At 49.6% G+C, this 23,008-nt stretch overlaps 1 protein-coding gene across 5 annotated transcripts in view; it reads left to right on the top strand.

Moving 5' to 3' along the window:
- Positions 1 to 23,008, top strand: part of HEG1 (heart development protein with EGF like domains 1) — a 94,252-nt gene that overhangs the window by 5,793 nt on the left and 65,451 nt on the right. For 4 of the 5 annotated variants that reach the window (XM_037033710.1, XM_037033708.1, XM_037033707.1 and 1 more), the window contains exons 2-3: positions 20,671 to 20,955; positions 22,594 to 22,890. The exons of the other annotated variant lie outside the window; for it this stretch is intronic. In XM_037033710.1, coding sequence (XP_036889605.1) covers positions 20,671 to 20,955; positions 22,594 to 22,890 — 582 coding nt within the window. The remainder of the gene's footprint in view (positions 1 to 20,670; positions 20,956 to 22,593; positions 22,891 to 23,008) is intronic. 5 annotated transcript variants of the gene reach the window in all.

Raw genomic sequence — 23,008 nt, 5'->3', positions numbered from 1 at the left:
GGGGGTATTGGCACCAGCAAAATCCCAAATCTTAAAACGTTCAAAACTTTTCAAACGGAGGCGGTCAGCAGCCAGGAAAGTGGGCTTGGCGTGGGGCGAGGGCTTGGGAGACCAGTTAGGGTCCGGAATAACTGGAGTCGTTGAAGATAAGACTGGGAAGGAGGGACAGGGCAGATGGCGGAGGGATTTAAAGGCCTGTTTAAAGCATTTGGTTTGTCTCTTTGCCTTGAGGAGCCCCTGGTAGCTCTTGAGGAAGGGGCCGTGTCATTAGCTCGTTCGTTGTTCATTTGTGCTTGGGTGAACCACGGAGAGATCTGTCCTTACTACAACCAGTGGTTTTTCAGAAACATTGAATGCTGGCAGGCGTTGTATCGATACATTGGGAGGAAAGGATGGAAAACAGAGCAAGGGCTAGAATAGGGGTAGTGGACACTGGTAAGGAGCAATTCCCGGGCCATTGAGAAGGGAAAGGCTGGGGGACCTGGTGACTGCCTGGCGGTGGGGACAATGGGAGCGTGGAGAGACACTGGTTTGCCATTAAAGCAGCTACCTGAATTTCCGGTGCGTTCACTGTCAGGGCTGCAGCGTGTCTCAGTGGAAGTGTTCTGTGCACAGCTGAGAATGTGAAACTGAACTGGGGAGAAGTTGGAGCCACAGTCAGCCTGGAGGGGTTGAAGCCACAGGAGAAGGGGAAGCCGCTCTGACTGGGCGGAGACCATCCAGTGTGGACGGTGGGGGAGGGAGTGGCGCCAGCCCCGGAGCCGGCCTGGCCTGCAGGCGCAGTGAGGGCCGGGCAGTGTGGACCTGTCTGTGGACTGGCAGGTGGTTTGAGAGTAGTGCGCACTTGATGCCTAGAATGTGACGGTCTGTGAAGGTGCGTGGAGGTTAACGTGTATCTGTCGGGACTTGTCTTCTCATCCTGAATATCTGGCGCTGTCCAAGTTCAAAGGAAAAGAGAGACGGGGGAGTATAAGGCCTGAGGAAAGGCCACGGGATCTGGCTCTGAGATTTAGGGGAGCCTTTAAGAGTTTAGGAAGAGGCAAGCAACAGAGAACCAGCACCCTTCGTGCCCATTCCTGTGGTCAACTTCCCACACTTCCCACGTCGGAAACTGGCAACTCCGTTCACTTAGTTACTGAAGCAAGAATCCTAGAAGCCATCCTCTATTCCCCTTCTTTCCTCGGCCTCTACATCTTTCTCTTTTTTTGCAACTCCAGTAGATTCTGTTTCTAGAGGACATTACGAATCCGCCTTTGTCTGCACCGCTCTTTTCTGTTTTCCCTGTAAGCACTCCTGCTCTCCCTCTAATCCATGCTCACAGAAGCCCAAGTGATCTTCTTAAAATGTAATTCAGGTCACCTCGCTCTCAGGCCGAAAACCCTCCAAGGACTTTGCATTGTACTTAGAACAAAATCCAGACTCCCTGATGCAATGCAAGGTCTGCAGGATCTGACCCTGCCAACCTTCTGGTCTCGTCCTGCTCCACTCCCCTCTTCTCACCGCACCAGACAGCCTTTTTCCTGTCCTGGAGACTAGGCACATCGTGTCCTCCTACCTGGGTTGGAACCAGCCTTCTGGCCAATGCACGTTCCCTAAGGCCTGAACAAGCCTGGGTGTTTCAGGACTGGAGAGAAGGAAGGCCACTGTGGCCAGATCACGTCATTGCCATGAGACCTATAGTAAGGAGGTCAGATTTTCTTCTGGGCCCCATGGAGGGGTTTTGGTAGAGGAGTGATGTAGAGGATAGACTATGGGAAGCCCAGAGGAAGCAAAGGTGGGAAGCCAGGGCTAGTTCAGTGCCTGACCCGTGGTAAGCACTCATGGGTAGTTGTTGAGTAAATGATCGCTGAAGAGGGAATTGGTCCAGATGTAGAAGTTGGAGGTGGAAAGGGGAATGCACATGGGCAGTGATCGTTCTGACGGAGCTACTCTTCTCAGTCATCAGCAACACACGGGGTAGGCCCTGACTGGTGTGGCTCAGTGATTTGGGTGTTATCCTGCAAAGCAAAGGGTCACTGGTTTGATTCCCGGTCAGGGCACAGGCCTGGGTTGTAGGCCAGGTCCCCAGTTTGGGTGAGTGAGATGTGTTCCTTGCCCATTGATGTTCTCTCCCTCTCTTCCCCTTTCCTTCCCCTCTCTCTAAAAGAAATAAAATCTTTAAAAAAATAAAAACAGCGATAGGCTAGTTAATACCTTCTTCATGCTTTACAAAGCAGTAGGACAGTGGACTGGACAGTTGTCCTCTCTGGGTGAGGGAGAGGGTGGGGGGCAGCCACTGGAGCAGAGGCCCCCTGTGTCCCTGCTGGGGTGCGGGGTGTGGGGTGTGGTCTGGGGTACCTGATCTCTGCAGTCAAAGGTTTGGCTCTCTGTACATGTCTGGAGTGTTTGCCTTTTTCTTATTGTGTTCTGCTTCCTTGTTGGTCCAGGAGCTGTCAGGGGCGAGGATGCTTCTCTCTCCAGGCAGGGCCCCTCCTCCCTGGAGCTTGTGGCCCTCACCAGACCAGGGACCCACAGCCCAGGGAAGCCTGGCTTCCATCGGTCAACAGTGAGGCCATGAGGCGACATGTTTGACTTAGGCTCAGGGTAAAGTACTCACATTTGGGTATTTCCACGCTGTATGGTCATCTTTTCTTTTTAAAAATTGTAACTTTTTAAAATTATAAACATTTTATGTGTGTATCGTACAATGTGGAAGTTAAAGAGGAAAACAACCAATAAAATATCACCTATATTTCAACTACTAGCAGTGTATTAAAACATTAACAATTCCTTCTGTTTCTCATTTACATGGAATATAAAATTTTATATACAGGGTCGGCAGAAGTCAGGCCTGCTTCAGTGTGGTTGGTCGGGTGATAATGTGGATATGGTAATTTATAGTTTTTATTTGAATATTTCACCTACAATGCCATATGGTGTGCTTGAGTGTGATATGGTTATGTTACAGATTTCTATGACTATGGTTTTGTAACATAGAAGGGGCATTGCTTGTGCTGAACCACCTACATCTTTATCTATATCCATATATATATCCATAATGACTACTGTCCCATTATACTGTAACTTTGTGTCTTAGCTGTTTCTGCATTGGATATACCGTGTTTCCAGTTTTTCACCATCATAAATAATGCTGTGATCAATATCTTTTTGCATCAATTTTTGTATTTGTGCCTGATTCTTGGCTTGGTGTCAAGTCCTGGAAGTGGGAAACTTGAAGATGCTCATGATGCTACCAAATGGCCCCTCAGAGTTGTGCCACATTCTGCTTTCGCCAGCATTGTATGGTTTTATAGATCTCACTGTGGCCTGTTTGTCGCTGGGCATTTTGATTAAACCAAGTACCTTTTCACTCAGATACTTTTTGACGGTGGTGTAGGGGGCTGGGTAGGGCAATCGTAGGATTGCTCTGCTAACCTCACTTCCAGAAGCTTCTCTGGCTCTATCTTACCCTCTGGTCCGAGGCAAGTTGAAGGGAGTTTGTGTCAGTGGGTGGGGAGCGGGAAGTGGGTGGACCCTGCTGACGGCAGGCGGTGTCTCCGGAGAACCCGGCAAGCCTGTCGCTGCAGGTGCGTTGAGGTGGCTGCTTCTGGTTGGGGAGGCAGCCCGGTGAGGTGCTTGGCGGAGTGGCCAGGCAGAAGGCCAGCAGTGTTTCAGAAGGGACTGTAATGCAAAATTTGGAGTGGGGCAAGAGAGAGCCACAGGGATCTGTATCTCTCTAATGTAGAGCCCCTTCATTGGCAGTAATTGATCCTTCAAGTTGTGGAGTCCTGGGCAAAATCAGGTTTTTGTCCTGGGTCTGTGAGGACGTTTTTAGCCTCCTCCTCTCTGGTTGGTTTCCATTCAGAGTTCAGTGAATTTCACTCCGTGCTCAGAAACTTTTGGTCTCTTTGTTCAGGGCACACTACGAAATGCAAGGTCACCTTAGGCTGGGAGGTTATTTGCGAAATCCAGACACTTCCGACGGAGTGACAGGTGGCTGCAGCTCGCAGGCGCAGGCCGTCCTGGGAAGGTGCTGGAGACCATGAGACGGTTCCAAAACCACTACCGTGACTGTTCGGAGCTGGAGTCGAGGGTGGAAAGGGGTCTCCAGCAGCCTGGAGTGACTAGAGGTGAACGCTGGTCCAGAAGATCGAGTTCTGGTTCTGCCCCTTCGTCAGTGTGACTTTGAGGAAGTCACGTCCACTTCTGGGCCTCCGTTTCTTTATTATGAAATGAGGGGTTGGTCCATCCCACGGGAAAAGCTCTACCAGGGAGGGCCCGTCTCTAGCCTGTGAACCGTCTGCCTTCCCTGTTGCTGGCACGGAGTGGGAGGAGACTCAGCCCCTGGCTTCTGAGCTCAGGGCCTGGGGGGTGCGGGGGCCTGTGTGAGCAACAGGGAAAGGGCGTCACGGAGATCTGCAAGGGCACCTGTGAGCCCGCTAGGCCTCCTGCTCCTTCAGGGGAAGGACCGGGTTCTATCCGTCCCTGCTCCCTGGTGCCTAGCACAGGCCTCGGCGTGGGGAGCGTCTGTCCAGCCCCTGGCCTCCAGCCGCACGGGTGGTGCTGCGGCAGTGCCCTCTCCACTCAGGACCTGGGACTCCTGTGATGAGGGGCGGGCAAGACCACCTGCCAAGTCTACAGAGGCTGTTGAAAATGGACGCTCCTTTTCTTTTTGTGCTTTAATATTTTGGCTCTTGGGTACTTGTGCTTCATGGAAACTATTCTGGCTTCCCTGACATGGTAAGAATGTTTGAGGGAAGCGCACAGCTCAGGTGGTGTGGCAAGAATGTTCTGTGTTCCAGTTCCCGGGGTTGCTGGGCCATGAGGGGAGGCTCTGACCTCACTGGCAGACCCTGAATAGCAGTGATTCCCACCTCCCCGTGCTGAAAAGGAGTTGGGCCCTGGAGGCAAGTTTCTGCTCAGGGTCTTTGCTAAGTTGGGAAATGAAGACCAAGGAGGAAGATGGGTGATGAAAAGAGGCAGAGGCCAAGGTCAAGCTCGCCAGCTGGCCCTGCACCATCCCGGGCCATCTGAACTGAAGCAGTCACGTTGGGGGAAGGAGTAGCAAGAATACTGGGCGGAGGTACCTGCTTGTGATCTAGTGGGATGCTGGGCTTTGCACAGGGTCATGGCTAGTGATCATCCTGTGTCAGGCCGCTATTGAAGACCACCCCTTTGTCCTTCCCCGGGTGGCATGAGGAGACGGCCACAGCTTCAGCTTGGGGGTCAGTTTCACTCCTGTAGCCTCTGGGGTGAGGCGATGTGGTGAACCTTTTTTCTAGGATCCTCTTTGGCCAGGGTGCAGATGAGAGCCCCGCTGGCTTTGCAGTCAGAGACCCGGGGAGCCAGACGACCTCAGTTCCAACCCCAGCAGTGCTACCTGCCAGCTGTGGGACCTTGGCTACTCGGCCACTCTGTGCTCATCTGTCAGATGGGCTGTTAACGGGCCCTACCTGGGGAATGTGGGTGTCACGTAACCCCTGGGAAGCAGATGGCTCGGTGCCTGGACAGGGGAGCTCTGCAAATGCTGGCAATGCCGATGCTCCTGAAACCAGTGCCTCTTTATGCGGACATTGTGTGGATGGCAGCACCGGCTTCATCTCCAGGCTTCCTGGGCAGGGGACAAGCTCTGAATGCAAAGGGCTCAAGTCCACCTTCCAAAGGCGTCTGTTACCTGGCCCTTCCTCACCCTGGACCCCTGCCAGCCTCACCCCTTGGCATTCCTGGAAATCTCTGTTCACCCTCAGCTCCAAGTGCAGAGAGGAAAGGGCAAGACTTGAAGGGAGAGAAACTAAGTGCCACAATGCTCACTGTAGTCACCGAGGAGACCAGGCTAGTGCACATGAAGCAATTAGGATGGAAAAAACCATGCACACGGTATGTGAAGAGTTTGCTACAAAATAATAGGCCTTTGAAAATCAGTCAGGGACCTGGAGCACATTATGCTAAGTGAAATAAGCCAGTCAGAGAAAGACAAATGCCAAATGATTTTATCATATGTGGAATCTAATGAACAAACTGAACCAACAAGCAAAATAGAGACAAACTCAGAGAGCAGGTTGAAAGCTTAGATTGAAATCCTCCAACCGGGGGTGGAGGATTGAGCAAAAAAGGAAAAAAAGAGAGAAAACTCATGGACACAGACAACAGTGGGCTGATTGAGGGGGAGGGGTGGGTGGGAGAGAAAGGGGGTATGGGGGGATGAATGGTAATGGAAAGAACTACAATAGATAAATAAATAAACACTTCTGCGTACAATTCAAGAAAATCAATCATACTGGGACCTTTGCAGCCAGTGCATGTTCCCCTTCTGCTCAGAACCTTTGGAGGCTACTGACACACGCCCCAGAAGCTCTGGAAGGAGTGGGCACCTTCAGTGCCCCTGGGACCACAAGCCTCTTCCTGGTGTGTCTTTACAGTGAAACCCTCTGGGTCCAAAATGAGGTCTGACACCTCCATCTCCTGCCGCAGTCACTAGATTGGGCTTTGAATTTTTGTCTGTTTCCAAAATAATCCCAATCCACTATCAAGGTGAAAATTCAGGAAACTCAAGAGGATATTCTGCAGACTCTATTGAAAATCAGAGGATTTTAGAAAACAGACTCAGCAAGCACAGCATTGGTAGAATAAGTATGTCTTAATGGACCTCTTTGAAGAGGACCGTGGCCATTGGATAGATGGAGCCCTGTGGTTTGTTGGGAACGATCTGCAGTATGGTCGTGCCTGGTGGCAGTGGAGTGCCCCCGTCCCTGGCCTCCGGGAGCGTTAGGGACGGGAGATGCCAGTCGAGGCTCTAGTGCTCTGTTGGGGTCAGAGGACTTTCAGTCTCAACCCCTTCACTTTCAGGCTCGGTGTCATTGGGCAGCTACCTAATGTCTTTGGGTCTTACTTTCCTTGTGTTAAAAACGAGGATGATAGTAATATCTGTTTTGCTTCCTTAACAAGGCTTTTGAGGAAGACTGAGAAAGCACTTTTAAGTGTGGACGTAGCAAATAATTTGAGTCACGATACCATGAACTGACTGTGACCTTGGTCAAGGTGTTTCACCCCTGAGGCTGTTTCCATGTCTGTAAAATGGAGATGACAATCCCGGTTCTGTCCACTTGCCAGTGTTTTGTGGGGTGAAATGGCTCAATCCAACGGACAAGCTCAGCAGACCTGCGTGTGTGGTGTGTGTGTGTGTCATTAACGCTTCCCAGAACACATAGGCGTCACTACCCTGCTGGGTGAGGTGGGGTTTCCCGAGGAAAGTGGATGCGAGAGCAGGAGTAGAAGGTGGGGAAGGAGGGAGGGGGGAGAACAGTCTAGGAGAACAGTCTCAAGGGTCTTTTCAGTCCTTCATGTCCATGTCCCCGCAGCTCCCGCTGGTTGCCGTGATGAGCTCCTTCCTTTCTCCTCTCCCTCCCACCAACGGGGACGTTCTTCACAGTTCTGCCCTTGGCCTTCCACCTCCGGCTCAGTTCAGTGAACCTTTACTGAACACCACCCATGAGCCACAGTCTTTCATAAGGGACATGGGAATGTGAGCAAATAAGTTATAATTGTATAACAAGATGAAGCAATAGCCAAGAGGGAGAGTTCTCTTTGGGAAAGACTTCTTGAAAGTGGTGGCATTCAAAACCCGAACTACCTCTGTCTCGCCTTTTCTTACTCCCCCGTGTCACCATCGACTCTCCCTCCTTTCGTCCCTCCCTCCCTCCTTCTTCCTTCCTTCGGAATCCCGTCAGTGCACTGAATTCCACTTGCACGGTGAGCTACGTAGGCTGTCCAGGAGAACTTCTTTCTCCATTTGCTTCGGGAGACTGCGGCGTGGGTCCGGGTGTCCTTAGGGCGGCATCATGGAGGCCCGCCTGAGGAGGTCACCTCTGTCCTTTCTGGCTTTCCTGTCCAAGATATTGCCGTTTCTTTGAAGTGCTGAGTCTTCATTTTGCTCTTTCTTTGTTATCCCTTACTCTCTCTCTATTTTTTAAAATCGGACTTTTGGGGAGTCCGACAGACCTGGGTTGGTGTCCTATTCTCCTATGTACTATGTGGCCGTGGGCGATGTCCTTCCTCTCACGACCCCTCAGAAAGGCCGGGACAACAGTGGCACCTACCTCTGAGGGCTGTGGTTTGGCTTCAGTGGGACAGTCCACGTGAAGTGCTTAGCACGGCACCTGTAGCCACACACGCATGGGCTGCTATCATCAAAATTGTAATAGTTACCCCACTCTGGGGGGTGTCTTTTTTTTAATCCTCCCTAGGTTTGTTTCTCCCTCCTTCTGTAAGTTCCTCCTGTTTGTTTTATTTCTCTTTTCACCCCCTTTTTCTCTCCCCTGTTTTATTTCTTTTTCTTAACTGGCTATGGTATACAACTGATTTTTAAAATATTGGTTATATGTGAATTGACTGTCAGGTGTCCTGGTCTTAATTTTAAAAGTCTATTTGATCTCTTTAAACAGCTGTTACTTCTCCGAGCCAGGAGGGTCCTGGCGGGCGCACAGTGAGCGCCTGCTCTGTGAGAGGCAGTGACCATGACCCTTGCCGGCCTCCCGTCCAGGCCTCGGGCCCTCTGCGCCACACCATTGCCCCACATACATTGTCCGACATGGTGAACTTGCTAGACAAATGATGTTTGTGTGATTTCCTTAGAGTCCTGGGCCACTTCCCATGGGTCTGTAGAATAAATTAACCGTAGAACTTATAAAAGTCAGCGCCAGTGCCGAGTGAGGGCGTGAAGCCCACGGCCACATCTCACTAAACTGGCCCCGCCGCCCTGGTAACAGCCCCTCTTCCTGCCCCCTCCTCCCCCCTTCCTCCTCGGAACCAGGATGTTTTTCCTTGCCTTTTTATTGTTTCGCTAACCTGGCAGGCCTCCTTAGGTGGAGCCCTGCCACCAGGCTTCCTCTCTGGGTGTGAGCGAATGTTAGGGTGACGACAGGGGAGACCGGGAGGCCTGCTTGCAGCCTGCCCTGGCTGCCCCGCCTCCATCTCCAGGCCCTGCAGGGAGTTGCCAGAAGTCTCCTCTTCAGCTCTCCCGCTGGGTGTTTCTTTTTTTCTTTTTCTAGAGGCTGAGAGGGGCGAAGAAAATGGGGCACAATGTAGACACTCCCCAGGTACAAGGTTAATTGAACGGGGATCTTCTGACCTTGGACCCTAGGGCTTTGTCCCAAGTTTGTTTGTTTGTTTGTTTGTTTGTTTTTAAAACTCATAGAATCGCTTCTAAAGCAAAGAGCTTGAGGTCACTTCGTGGTTCTTTCACTCCTGCCTGGGTAGGCGGCCTCCCTCATCAGCCCCAGGCCACATCAGGGGTGATTCCCTTTCTGGAAGCTTGACCCCCAGACTCAGGTCAGCCAATCCCTGGGTCACAGGTCGGTCCTGCAGGCCTGCCTTTCCCCCCAGAGGATGATCAGCGGGACAAAAGCTGACTGACTGTCTCACAGGGAGGGGAGATAATATGCCGTGTAAACTTTATACTTTTCATTACTAGAGGCTCTTTCAGGGAAATCTGTTTTAAAAAACCAGACCATCAGATCTCAAGTCCAAACACTCCTCAGTGTCTATGGTTTTTCTTAGGGCCTCTCCTTTCAGGGCAAGAACAAGGAAGGAAACCAAACTCCCCATGAGCCCTGGACAGTTCAGATCAAGGGCTGAGTCTTTTGTTCACACAAACTCATTTGGCTCCTAAACGTCCTCCGCCCAGAATCATTACATCCGCAGCAGCGTTTCAAAACACAGCCAAGAGCCGACCAGCTGAGGAGGAGGCTGCCTTTCTGGTGAGATCTCAGCCACCTGCCTCCAGGGCCCCCAGGTTCCTGTATGCCCCAAAATATCCCGCCGCCGGCCATCTGGCCTGAAGCCCCCTCCTTTAGAGGAGTCCTGGGACAAACGCAGTGAGACCAGGAGGCCCTGTGGTGGGAGGGCCTGGGATCTGGAGGAGAGGGCCGCAGCCAGGAAGGAGGGGGGTGGCAGGCCTGGTCTCAGCTCTGTGTCTTCCAAGCTTGGGGGGGGGCCCTCTGTGGTGCGGGGCCACTTCTCACTCCCCAGTGGCATCGTAGGGCTCTGTTGAGAGCTTCGGCTCTCTTGGAAGTGGTGATCTCCTTCAGGCAGGTGCTGCCTTGTTTACCTATGGCTGATGCTCAGTAAATACACATACACATGCATACACACATATATATAACATAACGTTTACCATTTCAGCCATTTTTAAGTGTACAAGTGATTGGCATTGAGCACATTCACGATGTTGTACCCATGCCATCGCCATCCATTTCCAGAACCTTTCATCGCCCCAAATAGAAGCTTGTTAAGTAAGGACTCCTCATTCTTCCCTCCCCCAGTCCTTCTGTCTATGACTTTGCCTATATTGTAGGTACTTCACATAAGGAGAATCATACAGTAGTTGGCCTATTTTGTCTGGGATAGTTCACTTACATTCATTTTCGAGGTTCCCCCGTGTTGTAGCATGTGTCAGAATTTCTTTCCTTTCTAAGACTGAATGGTATTCTATTGTATGTAAATACATTTTGTTTCTCCAACTCTCCACTGGTGGGCCCTTGGGTTGCCGCCACCTTGTGGCCATTGTGAGTAGTGCTTCGAGGAACATGGGTGCACATGCATCTGTTCCGTTCCCTGCTTTCAGTTCTTTTGTGTGTAGACCTAGTGGGGGATCGATCATGTGGTGATTCTGTGTTTAAGTTTTTGAGGAACCTGTCTTCTACAGGGGCTGCATCATTTTACATTCTACCAGTAATGCAAGAAGGTTCCAATTTCTCCACATCCTTACCAAACACTTATTTTCCTTTTTAAAAAAATAATAGCCATCCTAAGGAGTATGAAAGTAAACTTTTTTAAAATTCATAAATGCCACTCAATAGCTATATTGTGGATTTGGAACTGTTACCTCTAGGAGCCCAATCCTGTCATTTAAGGGTCAGATCAGTTAGTTGCTATGGTCCCTAATGGTGGGGGTCACCTTCAGGGAGGGATGGGGACAGCAAAGGTGACCCAGCCCGTTCCCCAACGTGGGCCAGAGCGAGTGATGCAGAGCGCTGTGGGTGCCAGCTAGTGACGCAGGCTGCATGCCATGCATAAATTAGGGAAGAGCTGGCTGAGCTGCCTCTCCGTCCTCATTGGCTTGCCTACGGGTGGTTAATCAGGAGAGACAGCAGAGTGAGAGAGCTGGCGTGTTCTGGGCTCTGCACTCATTTCCTGGGTCACCCTGGGAAGGCGGCCTCGGCGCTGAGCCCGGGCCTTCTCTTCTGTGGTGTGGGCTGAGAATTCCCATCCTGCCCACCGCTCAGGATGTCAGGGTCTAACAGGCTAACTCAGGGCCCTGAAATCAGTCCGTCGAAAGTGCTTTGCTGATTGTGAAAATGGTATTTCTTTATTTGATCTCTGAGAAAAAGAACATAATTTTATCCTCGGTCAAGTCCTGCTCGTCTTGTGGTTTATAACCACCCCCAATACCCAAAGAGGGAGTAACAAGAGAGGGGACTAACAGTCTTCTCTCTTTTTAAAAAAGTGTCTCTTCTCCCCTCCTTATGTGAGCAATTGAATCTTAGGAAAATCTTTACAAATCACAAAGAAGCCTGCCGTGGTAGACGTGAGGTCCATGCTGGAACAAAGAGCAACTCTCCTGAGAGCAGTTCCAGGCAGAGACCGGGAGCCACAGGGAGAGAGGCGGGGATGGGGAATTCCACGGGGCCAGAGCCTCGCAGTTCCAGAGCCTCTTCCTCATGAACCTCCCCCTCCCGAACCCCACCTAGCAGCCCAACGTCATCATCCACCTACCAAGGCTCATTCTGGAGAGTCCTGGGGCTTTGGCTGAGTAATCCCTTCCTGCAGACCTGGTATCCACAGCCCCTCTCTGCTGCAGCCCAACACTTACCACCGTCCTCGTCCCTACTTTTAATTTTGTCCTGTCCTTCCCTCGTCATCTGTGTCTCTTTCACTGGTGCTTCTCCTTCCTCCAGATTCAAGTTTCCCTTACTTCAGTCTTTGACCCTTGCTCTTCCCTTCCTGTGCCCCCTGCTTGTCCTTCCTTCGGATCCACAGTCCCCAATCCTTAAGTGCCTGTTAAAGACGTTTCCACTTGGGAGTTCCAACCTCCGCCCAGCGTCACGTTTCAAAAACACGTGTTTCTTGTCCCTCAAACTTGTTCTCCAATCTGCCTCTGCTCTTTCCTATTTCTTCTCACTACCCATGAAATTGCTGCCCGACGTTGAAGCTGATTTAAAAGTCCTCCCGTGCAGTCTTCCAGCTACTAACGTGCAGTTGTTGTCAAGCAAGTCTCCCTGATTCCAAAGCCCATGTGATAATCACCATCTCCTTCCTCTGAGGGAGACACAAGTCAGTGCCCTCGGGTTTAAGGCTGAAGTTAAAGGCCAATGGGACCGCTTGGCCCTGATCACTGAGGGCTGGCACCGAGAGTAAGCTGGGGAGTGATGGAGAGGCACGTGGGTTCAGACTGCATCTCTGCTGAGAGCCTGACCTTGCTCCGGCCTGACTTTGCTTTGGGGGGCGGGGAAGAAGGCAAAGCGATAAAACTGTCTGGTTAATTTCATCTGCCTTCCTGGTGCGAGGGAGAGCGATGGCCTGACCCAGGACCGAGTGCAGAGGGAAGGGGGGCATTTCCAGCTCAGAAGATACCTGGGAAATTGGGACACCTAACCTCCAATGTGAGGCTGGTCAGGTGGCTCGGTTGCCACAGGATGTGAGGGGGGTTAACATCGTCTCGGACCATCAGGGGAGAGGGTTGGGTGCGGTGAGGAGTGCCAGCTTCTGCTGAGCCTCGGGGTGCCCCTCCTGCCCCAGCATCTGCCCCTGAGCACCTGCAGGGGCACAGCCTCTTCGCACTCCCCATCTGGCCTGGGCCGTGCAGTGTGAGGCATCCCTTTTCGTTTCTCCAGGGCCATTTCTCTTCCTCACCAGGAATAAGGGCAGGCTCCCTGGGCCCTCTCCCTACATGTGGCAGGTCCCTGTTCAGCCCCGTCCACTTTCCTGAATTACTCTCCCACTCAGGGTTTACATCTGTGCTGAACAGGGAACCATACCGCAAACAAAACTCAACCACACTGGCCCTAAGCAGCTTGGGCTTCTGAAGGGTGTGTCCTTTGATTTCAATAAATATTTTAGCATTTGACCCATTGTCCTCCTGAGGTACAGCATGGAATGGTGCAAAGCACTTGGATGTTCACAGTCCCTTCGTTCAGACCTTGAGCGGCAGAGGGAGGGGCTGGTGCCGCATCCCCTAGCCTGCCTGCTTTGTTAATCTCTTGTGTGAGGGATAGTTCAAGGGCAGTGTGAGAGGTAGAGGGGTGTCCAGAGTTAAATAGGGCACAGCAGGACACTGGTCTATTGGAACTCCAGGCCAGTGACATCAGGGACATGTCATGCCAGAGGCGGTCACCTTGTGCCCCAGGTCCTCCCTGCACCTGCCAGGAGGGTGTCACAGAGCAGAGCCACAGCTGGGCAGAAGCTGCCCCAGCAGCTGCTTAGCCAGCCTGCCCTTTCATCAGAATGCACTCCTCACTTCCAGGAGCGCCTGGGGGCCTGCGTGGTGCAGGGGCTTCCACCTCTGGTACCAGCTCTGATCTGCTGCCTGGGGAGGGCCTGGGAGACGGAGCCATGACTGGTTAGCAGGGCCTGCCAAAGCCGTCCCCACATGTGTTTGTGGGAAGTTGATAGGCATCAATCACTGAATGGCCACGATGTGCATGGCGCTCACCATGTGCCAGAGAGAACCCCTTCAGAGCTCTCGCGTGTGTGTGCTGCTAACGGCCCCCTGAGACAGGGCGCTTACTCTCCCATGTCACAGGTGAAGAAGGCAAGGCACAGAGCAATTACACGTCTCATCTGGCTCTGCCCCTTACATAGGGCACCCAGAAGTCTCACCCAGACAGCCTGCCCTTAACCACAATCCATGTTTGCCGTTGCCTGTCTTACTCAGAAATGAGTTTCTAGATGCAGGCATGGAGCCGGAAGCAGGCTCTTTTCCTTCTAGGTGAGAGGACCTTTGCACAGGGGACACGGATTCACAACGTATAGGTAAAGCAGGCAACTTTTTATGTTGCCTCCTGTGTTCCTGGAGGGGGAAAAAAAAGAGAAAGATCCCTAGATAAAAAAGGTCCAAAAGGTGAGAGTTTCTCACCAACTTCAGCAGCTGCGGCACCGTGACTAGGGGGACGTGGGGGGCAGGGGAGTGGCACCGCAGACCAGCAGGTCTCTGCAGTGGCAGCACTGACCACGGGTGTGCCTCATCTCTGCTCTGGAGAGGTGGTCACTGGCACCTCTCCTGGGTCGGCCACCAGCCAAGGCCACGGCTGGTGCTGAGAGTGGTGGGGCATCTAGAGGCTGAGTGGCCCAGACACGAGTAACTCACCAGCCCTTCAGCTGAGCAGTCAGAAGCCACTCACGTGCTTATGTTTCAGAAACGGCACCAGAGCCCAAACCCACACGCTATCTTCTTAGCAGGTTGCACGAGCCAGCTTCATCTTTCAGTGCACAGGCTTCACCTGCTACAGGGGCAGGTCTGGGCACCAGAGAAAGCCCATTGCAAGGTGGCTTCCAGACCTGGAGATACCAAGATACCAACCCTTTTTGTTCTTTTTATTAGGACATACATTTTTTTAAAAAAGATATATTTTTACTAACAGGGGATCATACGGTCCAAAGCATTTTGTGATTTATATTTTTACCTAACAATAGAGGGTGAGCATAATTCATATCTAAAGCTATTAGTAATATATTTTGGCCAGTTCTTTAAAACTTTGTTGTTTCATAATTAAGTTTCTATTGCAGAAATCTAGGTTATTTCCAATTTTCATTGTTATAGACAATGCTGTGATAAACTTCCTATGCCTAAAACTTTGTGTACTTCCTTAATGATTTCCTTGGAATTTTCAGAAATGGAATTCCTGGTTCAAAATATAGGCCCAGTTTTAAAGTTTTTGCACCAGATGGCGAAGTTTCTCAGGCATGTGCCTGCGGCATGGCTACCAGCATGCTGTGCACGTGCTCACTTCCTTTTTAAAATTTTTTTAAAAATTTTAAAATTTTAAAAATTTTTTAAAAATTTTACTTTTCAGTTAAAGTTTATGTTCAATATTATTTTTCTTAGTTTCAGATGGAACAGTGGGGTGGTCGGAGAACCATACACTGCTAAGCGGCGCTGACGGCAGTGAGCGTCTGTTTTCTGTCTGTGCAATGACGCTAGATAATAATTGTTTAAACCTTCACCAGTGTGATAGGAAAAGCAGATACATAAAAAGTGTAGGAAGACCTTTTCTAGTTTGGGTTTGTATTCTACTTCCCAAGAACACGTTCCTGTATTTATTCTCCACTTTCTTTTGTGCGTCGCGCGTCCGTGTTCTTTATGACAAGCACGCTTTAGGAAAGTGGAGCAGGTCTTCGCACGGCGAGAACGCAGAACTTCCATCCCGCGCCGCACACGGGGGGGCCCGGTTTGCTGTTTTCCAAAGCTGCTTTGAAAACCCTGGCCAATCCTCCTGTCGTCATTTTCTGCTTCCCAGAAGCAACCACTTTCAACCCTTTTAATTCATTCTTTTAGGGACGGGGTCCATATCTCTAAATCACATGCTTCTGTTGCTATTTATTGATATTTTCTGTTTTGGTTTTAGGCAATATTCATTGATTTCTCTCGGTGGAAATTTTGCTATCATTTCAAGCGCTACCACTGAGAAGTGATAGACTCTATTTCTACTGCTCAGGGTTAGATCGAGGAACTGTATAACGCGTCACTGATGTAATTTAAAGCTACCTCCCTCCTACAGCATGCTCTGGGCATCCCCTCCCCGTTTATGTGCCATCGTTCTCCAGGATTTGCTCTGTCTTGTTTCATTAATCCCACAGATGAGAAATGAATTTATGAATCCAATACTTCTTCAGATTTATGCACATAGTTACTCTTTTCTTTGCTCATCATTTCTTCTTGCATCTTACAGCTTTCATCTAGGATTTTTTTTTTTCTGCTTGAAATAAATTCTCCATAATTTCCTTTAGTGGACATGGTTGATGAACTCAAATTTGACTGGAATGTTTCTATTTTGAAACATAGTCTCAAGATGTTTTTCAAAGATAGCTTTGCGGAGTATTTGATTCTGGTTTTATCTCTCCCAGCACATTGAGAATATTTATTAGCTAGCTTTTGCTTTCCACGTCTGCTGTTGAGAGCTCAGCAGTTAGACTGTCAGCTTCTGCAGGTGGTTTGCCACTTACGCTCCTCTGCTAGGCGCTAAGATTTAGTTGTTTTTCGGTGGTTTTCTGCAGTTTCATGTGATCGGGGTGTATATTTCCTTTTAATTTAGCTTCCTAGGATGTGTTGGGCTTCTTTACTCTAAGGATTCATACTTTTTCTTAGTTCTGTAAATCGTCAGCCGTTACCCACTGAATGTTGTTTTTTCTCCTTTAGCTCTGTTGCCTTGGAACCCAGGTAGGTGTATGCTGGACTTTCTCACCCCATCTTCCTGTAGCTCCCCTCTTTCCTGGCTTGTCTTCTCATGTAACCTGGGCGTTCTCTTGTATATCTGTCTTGTAATTCTTAACTCCCTTTATAGGCCTATCTCGTCTGCTGTTCAGTTTCCTAATTTCAGTTACTATATTTTTCATTTCTAGAATTTCCATTTTAGATTATTTTTTAAGATATCTTTGGATATTATTTATCATCTTTTTTTCTCTCGTTCTCCGTGTCCTATTTATTTTCATGTAGTTGTATATACTTATACTTTTTGTCTGATAATTCTAGTATTTGAAGTCTTTGCTTCTCCAGTTTGCTGACTTCTGTCCATGGGTGCCTTTTCCCCTTGCACGATTCCGTGGTTTTTTGACTGTGATCTCTTATTTCTGCCCAGTACCTGAAGGCACTGTGTATCAGGACCCCTGTTCCCTCCATTAATCGGACCTCTCTNAGCTCCCCTCTTTCCTGGCTTGTCTTCTCATGTAATCTGGGCGTTCTCTTGTATATCTGTCTTGTAATTCTTAACTCTCTTTGTAGGCCTATCTCGTCTGCTGTTCAGTTTCCTAATTTCAGTTACTATATTTCTCATTTCTAGAATTTCCATTTGAGATTATTTTTTAAGATATCTTTGGATATTATTTATCGTCTCTTTTTCTCTCGTTCTCCGTGTCCTATTTATTTTCATGTAGTTGTATATACTTATACTTTTTGTCTGATAATTCTAGTATTTGAAGTCTTTGCTTCTCCAGTTTGCTGACTTCTGTCCATGGGTGCCTTTTCCCCTTGCACGATTCCGTGGTTTTTTGACTGTGATCTCTTATTTCTGCCCAGTACCTGAAGGCACTGTGTATCAGGACCACCGTTCCCTCCATTAATCGGACCTCTCTGTGTGTTTGTGTGTGTGTGTGTTTGAGATGGAAGTTAAACACCATGAAATTCACCCTTTTGAAGTGCAAAATTAAGTGGCTCTTAGTAAAGTCACAAGGCTCAAGACCAGTTTTAAGCACAGGCTTGGTTTGAGGTGTAGCCAGCACAGGTATTGTGAGTTTGTGCTGTGTATGCACATGAGGGCCAGCTTTATGGTTACAGATTCTTGGGTGAGATTTCTTTTTATTTCACTTAAAATTAAGACTGAAGGGCCTTGCTGTTTTCCTTGCTGTTTCCTTCTGCAGGGCACGTTGGCTTCTCTCTGCCTGACACGTGAGGTGCAGCCCTGGTCCCAGGAGCTCCCTCCCAGACTCCCTCCTTGAGTGTTTCATCTCCTGTCTCTTGCCTCCTTGTAGCTGGCAGAACGGAATTTCAAGGTCACAAATGTTGAGCAGGTGCCTCAGGGAAGCTACCAGCTTCAGAGTTAGCTCACCCCCCTGAATTCTAGCTCTTGCTTCATTTTTGGCCTCAGGAGATTTGATTCTTTACTTACTTGTCAACTCAGCAATACATGTAGAAATCTTTTTGAAAAATATTTCACTCAGCATTTTTTAGTGGCAAGGTTATTTGGGATGCTGCAGGACTGTTGTCTGCCTTTTGGTTTTGTGGACAGTGCGCATTTTTTTCTCTGTCCGTCTTTTGTCAGCCCTCCAGGGACGGAGTGTGTTCGGTGCCAGCCACACACGGTTCCGTGGCCTTTCTTTCCCTTTTGGGGCCGGCCGTGGAATTCCTTAACTTGACTGGGGTCTGGGACTGCCACGCCTTGTCCCTAGAGAAGGAGACATTGCTGCTTCCTCAGAGGCCCAGCTACATAAGTCTCGCATTCGTCTTAGGGTGCACTAAAACGACATTCATTTCCTTATCTTTGCTTGCGGCTTGCCAGCTGTGGGGCATGGGGTTTCAGTTCCTCTCTCTTTCCACAACCACTTTTTCCTGGTTTCTTTTGAGAATAATCTCTCTCATTCTACCAAGAGGCTAGATAGAGAAAGCATCCTCAAACCCTTTCACGTCCTTCTGGGAGGCCAGCTGGCCTGGGCAGCTCATACAGGAAGAACAAAGGGAGCGTGTCACTCCCTTTGTTCTGTGGGTCACTCCTACTCACGACCCCAGAGTCTCAGGTTCAGTTTAGTGACTCTGCAGCTGCTCCTGGGAATATCCCTCCACATCCTATTTCTGGGTAAGTTTGTGCCTCGCCTGTCTGGGGCTGGGCCCCAGATGAGCCCAAATGCCCGGACAACATCCCTCCCCCTTCAGGAAGCTTCTGTTAATTATCACTTTCAGGAAACAGAAGAGGAAGCATGAAAACAGTAATCTCAAGGGGTTGGGGGAGGAAATGATTCCCTTAGGAAAGTTTGTTAGAATCTCTCATGGAAGTTTTTGTAATCACCACCCTTCCAACCCCACTGCTTCTGCAAGGAGTGGTCCAAAGTGGGAAAATGCTGAGAATGATCGATCTGGAATTGCAACTGTCTGATGTGGTAGCCATGAGCCACACGTACCTGTTGAGCTCTTAAAGCATGGCCAGTAAAATAGTCACTGGGTTTCAAAGGTTCAAGACAAAAAATTGCAAAAACCTCAATAATTTTTATATCAATTAAATATTGCAGTGGTATTATTTTTTAAATCGTTACCTGAAGATATGTTTATTAAGAGAGAAAGAGAGAGAAACATCGATGTGAGGAACAGCGATTGGTTGCCTCCCATACATGCCCAACCTAGGACCGAACCCGCATCCAGGGTATGTGCCTTGACCAGGAATCAAACCTGCAACCTTTTAGCACACGGGACAATGCTCCAACCAACTGAGCCACCGGCCAGGGTACAACTTTGGATATGTCAGATTAAATAAAATATTTATTAAAATTCCACCTGTGATTTTTTACTTTTCAAAATGCAGCTACTAGGAAATTTAAAGTTGCATGTATGACATGCCTTCTCGGGGTAGATTTGGGCGTCCCACCCACCTGCCCTAACTCGGAACTCCCTGCCTTTACAAATGACCTTGATACTGCCAGGTGATTTCCTCTGTGCCTGATTTTACCCTCAATTTTAACTTCATCCTTACAACGTTTTTAACTCATGCCCTCTTTGTGATCACCTTGGGCGATATGAACGTAAATGGTCACTTAACATTTTTCTAGTATAAATACGTTCCTAATTTATAAACTTCACATAACCGTTCCTACTAGCAGGCAACGTTGCACAGCACCTCTGAACTGGAAAAGGGGGAGCACAGGAGGATCTGCTCTAACACCCTGCTTCAGCACTTTAGCTTCCAGCTGAGCACAGCCGAGCGCTCAGGGGCTTGGGCTTTGAGCAGGCTGCCCCGTGGTGCAGGCAAGGACATGGCCGCCCTGGGCCCCCGCTGCGTTCCGGGCAAAGTGGGGAGAACAAGAGCGCCTCCCTCCAACAGGTGCAGGGGCTAAGTGACCGAGCGCCCACACCAGTGTTTGGCACATGCACACATGACTGCTTTGATCACTAGTTTTAATAAAACGAGATCATACTCTAAATTCTGTTTGGAAGCCTGTTGTTTTCACTCAGTGGTACCTGTAGACTGTGTTTGTTTTATTTTATAACATAATTTTAAGGTCATAGTATCCTTTCATACAGCTACACTGCAACTGGTTTAATTGATCTGCTGTAGGAATTTCAGGTCCGTCCTTTCTTCCTTTCATTTTTTCCTCCCTCTCTTTTCTCCCCTTCTCTGTCTCTCCTTCCTTCCTTCCTTCCTTCCTTCCTTCCTTCCTTCCTTCCTTCCTTCCTGTGCAGTTACTGCACCAAACCTATTTATATTAATAAGGTTTTGGTAATATTGCCCGATTCTTCACATATTTTCCCAGAATTGTTCGTGTGCCACCTCCCGCCTACAAGAGTGAGTGTCAGGATTGAGATCTGTCAGCTTTTCCCCACCACCATCAAGGAGGCACAGTTCGCGGCCTTGGTGCTGATGAAGAGCCTTCTTCTCTCCGCTCCCCCGTGACCTTCATTCCCCGTCCCCTGCTCTGAGCCTGCCCAGGTGGCGGAGGTTCGAGTCTTCCTCCCAGAATCCCACGTTGAGCTCTATTAATTTTCATCATTTATTCCACTTATGGTGCAGTGTAATCCTGTATACCATTGTTGCTTTATAATTTCTTCCACTGGATTGATTGTAAGAATAATTACTGTGGGGGGGGAAATCAAAGTGAAATCATTGTACTTGAATCCACTTCTTGCAGACAAAGCTGTTCGTGGTGGTGTTTCTGGAGGGTTGTTTCTCTTTTCAGAAAGCAACGTGTTCTCACTGACCTGTTTTCTGATTGTTTCAGCTGCCGTAAGGAACCACTGGCCGGGAAGCAGCACTGAGCCCCAGGCAGAAAGCATCCCCTTTGATGAGAATCGAGTGGACTTCCCCACAGCGGTCCCCAAAGGTCGTGTGACAGAGCAGACCACCGGCAGAGGCCGCGCTCCTTCAGATGCTGCAGAAAACTTGGCTCCTCAAACGGGAACAGCGGGTGCTGGAGAAAGAAACAACTCCTTGAGAGCGAATGTTACCACTTTCCCCCTTGGGTCTGAGACAGCAACAGCTCTGACTTCCCAGAGCAGCACCTTAGGTGAGTTGGTGCTGAAGGCGCTCATTCCGTGTATGTGTGTCCCCTGCTGGAAAACTCAGCTGCTGCCGGTCTCCCTCCACCCCCCGGAGCCTCGGTACCGTCTTCGGGTCCTGGGCTGGGGATCAGGCACTCTGCAGTTAGCTGAGTTCTGAGTATAAACCAGTCAAGGGTGCAGATTTGCTGAGGGGCCTGTTCAGTCCCACAGAATCTGTATTCCATGGCCAGTCTGAATCTAAACAGCATCAGCAAACCTGACACACACTGCAAATATCAGAGGTACCAGGTGCGGTGGGATGTGCGGCTGCATGTTTGTGTTGATGTGGCTCAGATGGATACTCTGGTTTCAGTCTGCATAGCCGGTCCTTTGCCATTTTTAGCAAAGGATTTCAAGAGGGGGCAGGGGCTGGAGGAACAAGATTTGATTGAAGAAGGGAAGACAGAAAACCAATGCTGATTAGGTCCCTGCTACATACCAACATGTCTAGTCTCTCAGTTCTCACAGTAAGCCAATGGAGTCACATTACTCTCACCTTGGGAATTTGGAAATCACAGTTCAGAGAAGTCAACCCACGGCGAACAGGGTTCAGAGCTGGGATTTGAGCCTAAGTCCGTGTATCCGAGTGAGGTGGAAAGGCAGCTGGGGGGTGGGTGCCTGGACCGCGTGAGTCCAGGAGAGAAGTGTGGGCTCTTTGGGGGGCAAAGGCCGGCAGCCTCCCTTGGGGGAGGGTGTAAGTCCCACCCAGAGGAGAGGAGCAGTGGGTAGGAGGGCTGTGCAGGTGGGGTTAGGGACAATCACGGAGGACCTTAGAGGGCTGGCAGTTTAGATTTGGCATGGTGTCAAGAGTCACTGAAGGATTTTGAACCAGGCAGCGACATGCTTAAAGCAGATTGGGGGAGGCAGGTATAAGATGTCTGGAGAGAGAGATGGGTTGAAGGGAAGGAACCTGGAGTCAGGGGGACCCCCCAGACAGATATAGAAATCCAGACATGGGTGCTAAAGTGTGGCCTGGTGGCCTTGAGGGTGGAAGGTAAAAGCCTGATGGAGACTCTTCACAAAGGAAGATCGGCAGGACTTGGGCATGGCCTAAAGGTAAACAGAGCCATGGAAGATGCCCCTCAGTTCCACACCCTAGTAACGGGAGGTCTGGCTGGAGCGCTCAACTCTGTAAAGAGCACCTAGGAGAGTATTTTGTGTTTCATTCCTGAGTGATGGAGTTAGAGCTTAGAACCTCTGTACGGAGTGCTGCCTGGGTTTGCTGGTCTTCTGGGTATTGGAAATTTTGTTTACGCTGAATTGAAGTAAATTCTTAGACCAACTTTGTGGAATGTGAATGATGAGTCACGAGGATCAGAAACCAATCTCTGATTTGGTATCGTCCGATACTTAGCTTCATTGTGCCCAATGTCTGATACTTTCGCCACAGGATGCAGAGTCTTTGTCTGTGAGATCTACAGACAGTCTTCATCTTACTTTGTGGTCTCTCCTGCAGGGCTTAGCTTTTCATAGAATAAGTAATTGCTCCCGACTTCCTCTCATGTCTGTGTATGTTATAAAGGTCAGAGCTGAGCCCACTTAAAGGTTATTCAGGCATTTGGAGATCTCCTGGTGGAACTTGAACTGTTACTGTCTACTTTCAGCCTTGGGAAGGCTTCCCCTGCCGTCCAGCAGCACAGGGTCAGAGGGAAGAAGTGCCCCTTCTCACACAGAGAGCAGGACATCCTGGGGTTCCCTGACTGGGGGGAAGGGGTTCCCCGAAGAAGTGACCGTGCATACCCCGGTGGCCACTTCGGTTTCGAGCCAGTCCTCTCTTCCTGCCTTGGAGATGGGAGAAGAGACCACACTCTCCAGGAGGAGAAACTTCCCAGAACCGGAGCTCCCTGGGCTGCACTTCTCCGGGACAGCGGCCCACTCTTCTCCCTCGGATCATTCTGCAGGTGAGTACCCCTATCCCAGGTCACCCTCTGAAGTCATTCAGAATAGAAGAAAGTAGACCTGTAGAGCTGGACATACTTGTCACGTGATGGACTCAGGGAAAGAGACATTAAGTACCAA

The sequence above is a fragment of the Sturnira hondurensis genome, unplaced genomic scaffold (assembly GCF_014824575.4).
Source record: "Sturnira hondurensis isolate 20B ecotype Veracruz unplaced genomic scaffold, ASM1482457v3 Scaffold0021765, whole genome shotgun sequence".
In the NCBI taxonomy this organism is placed as follows: domain Eukaryota; kingdom Metazoa; phylum Chordata; class Mammalia; order Chiroptera; family Phyllostomidae; genus Sturnira; species Sturnira hondurensis.
The sequence above is the reverse complement of the archived record's forward strand: the minus strand, read 5'-3'. Positions and strand labels throughout refer to the sequence as shown.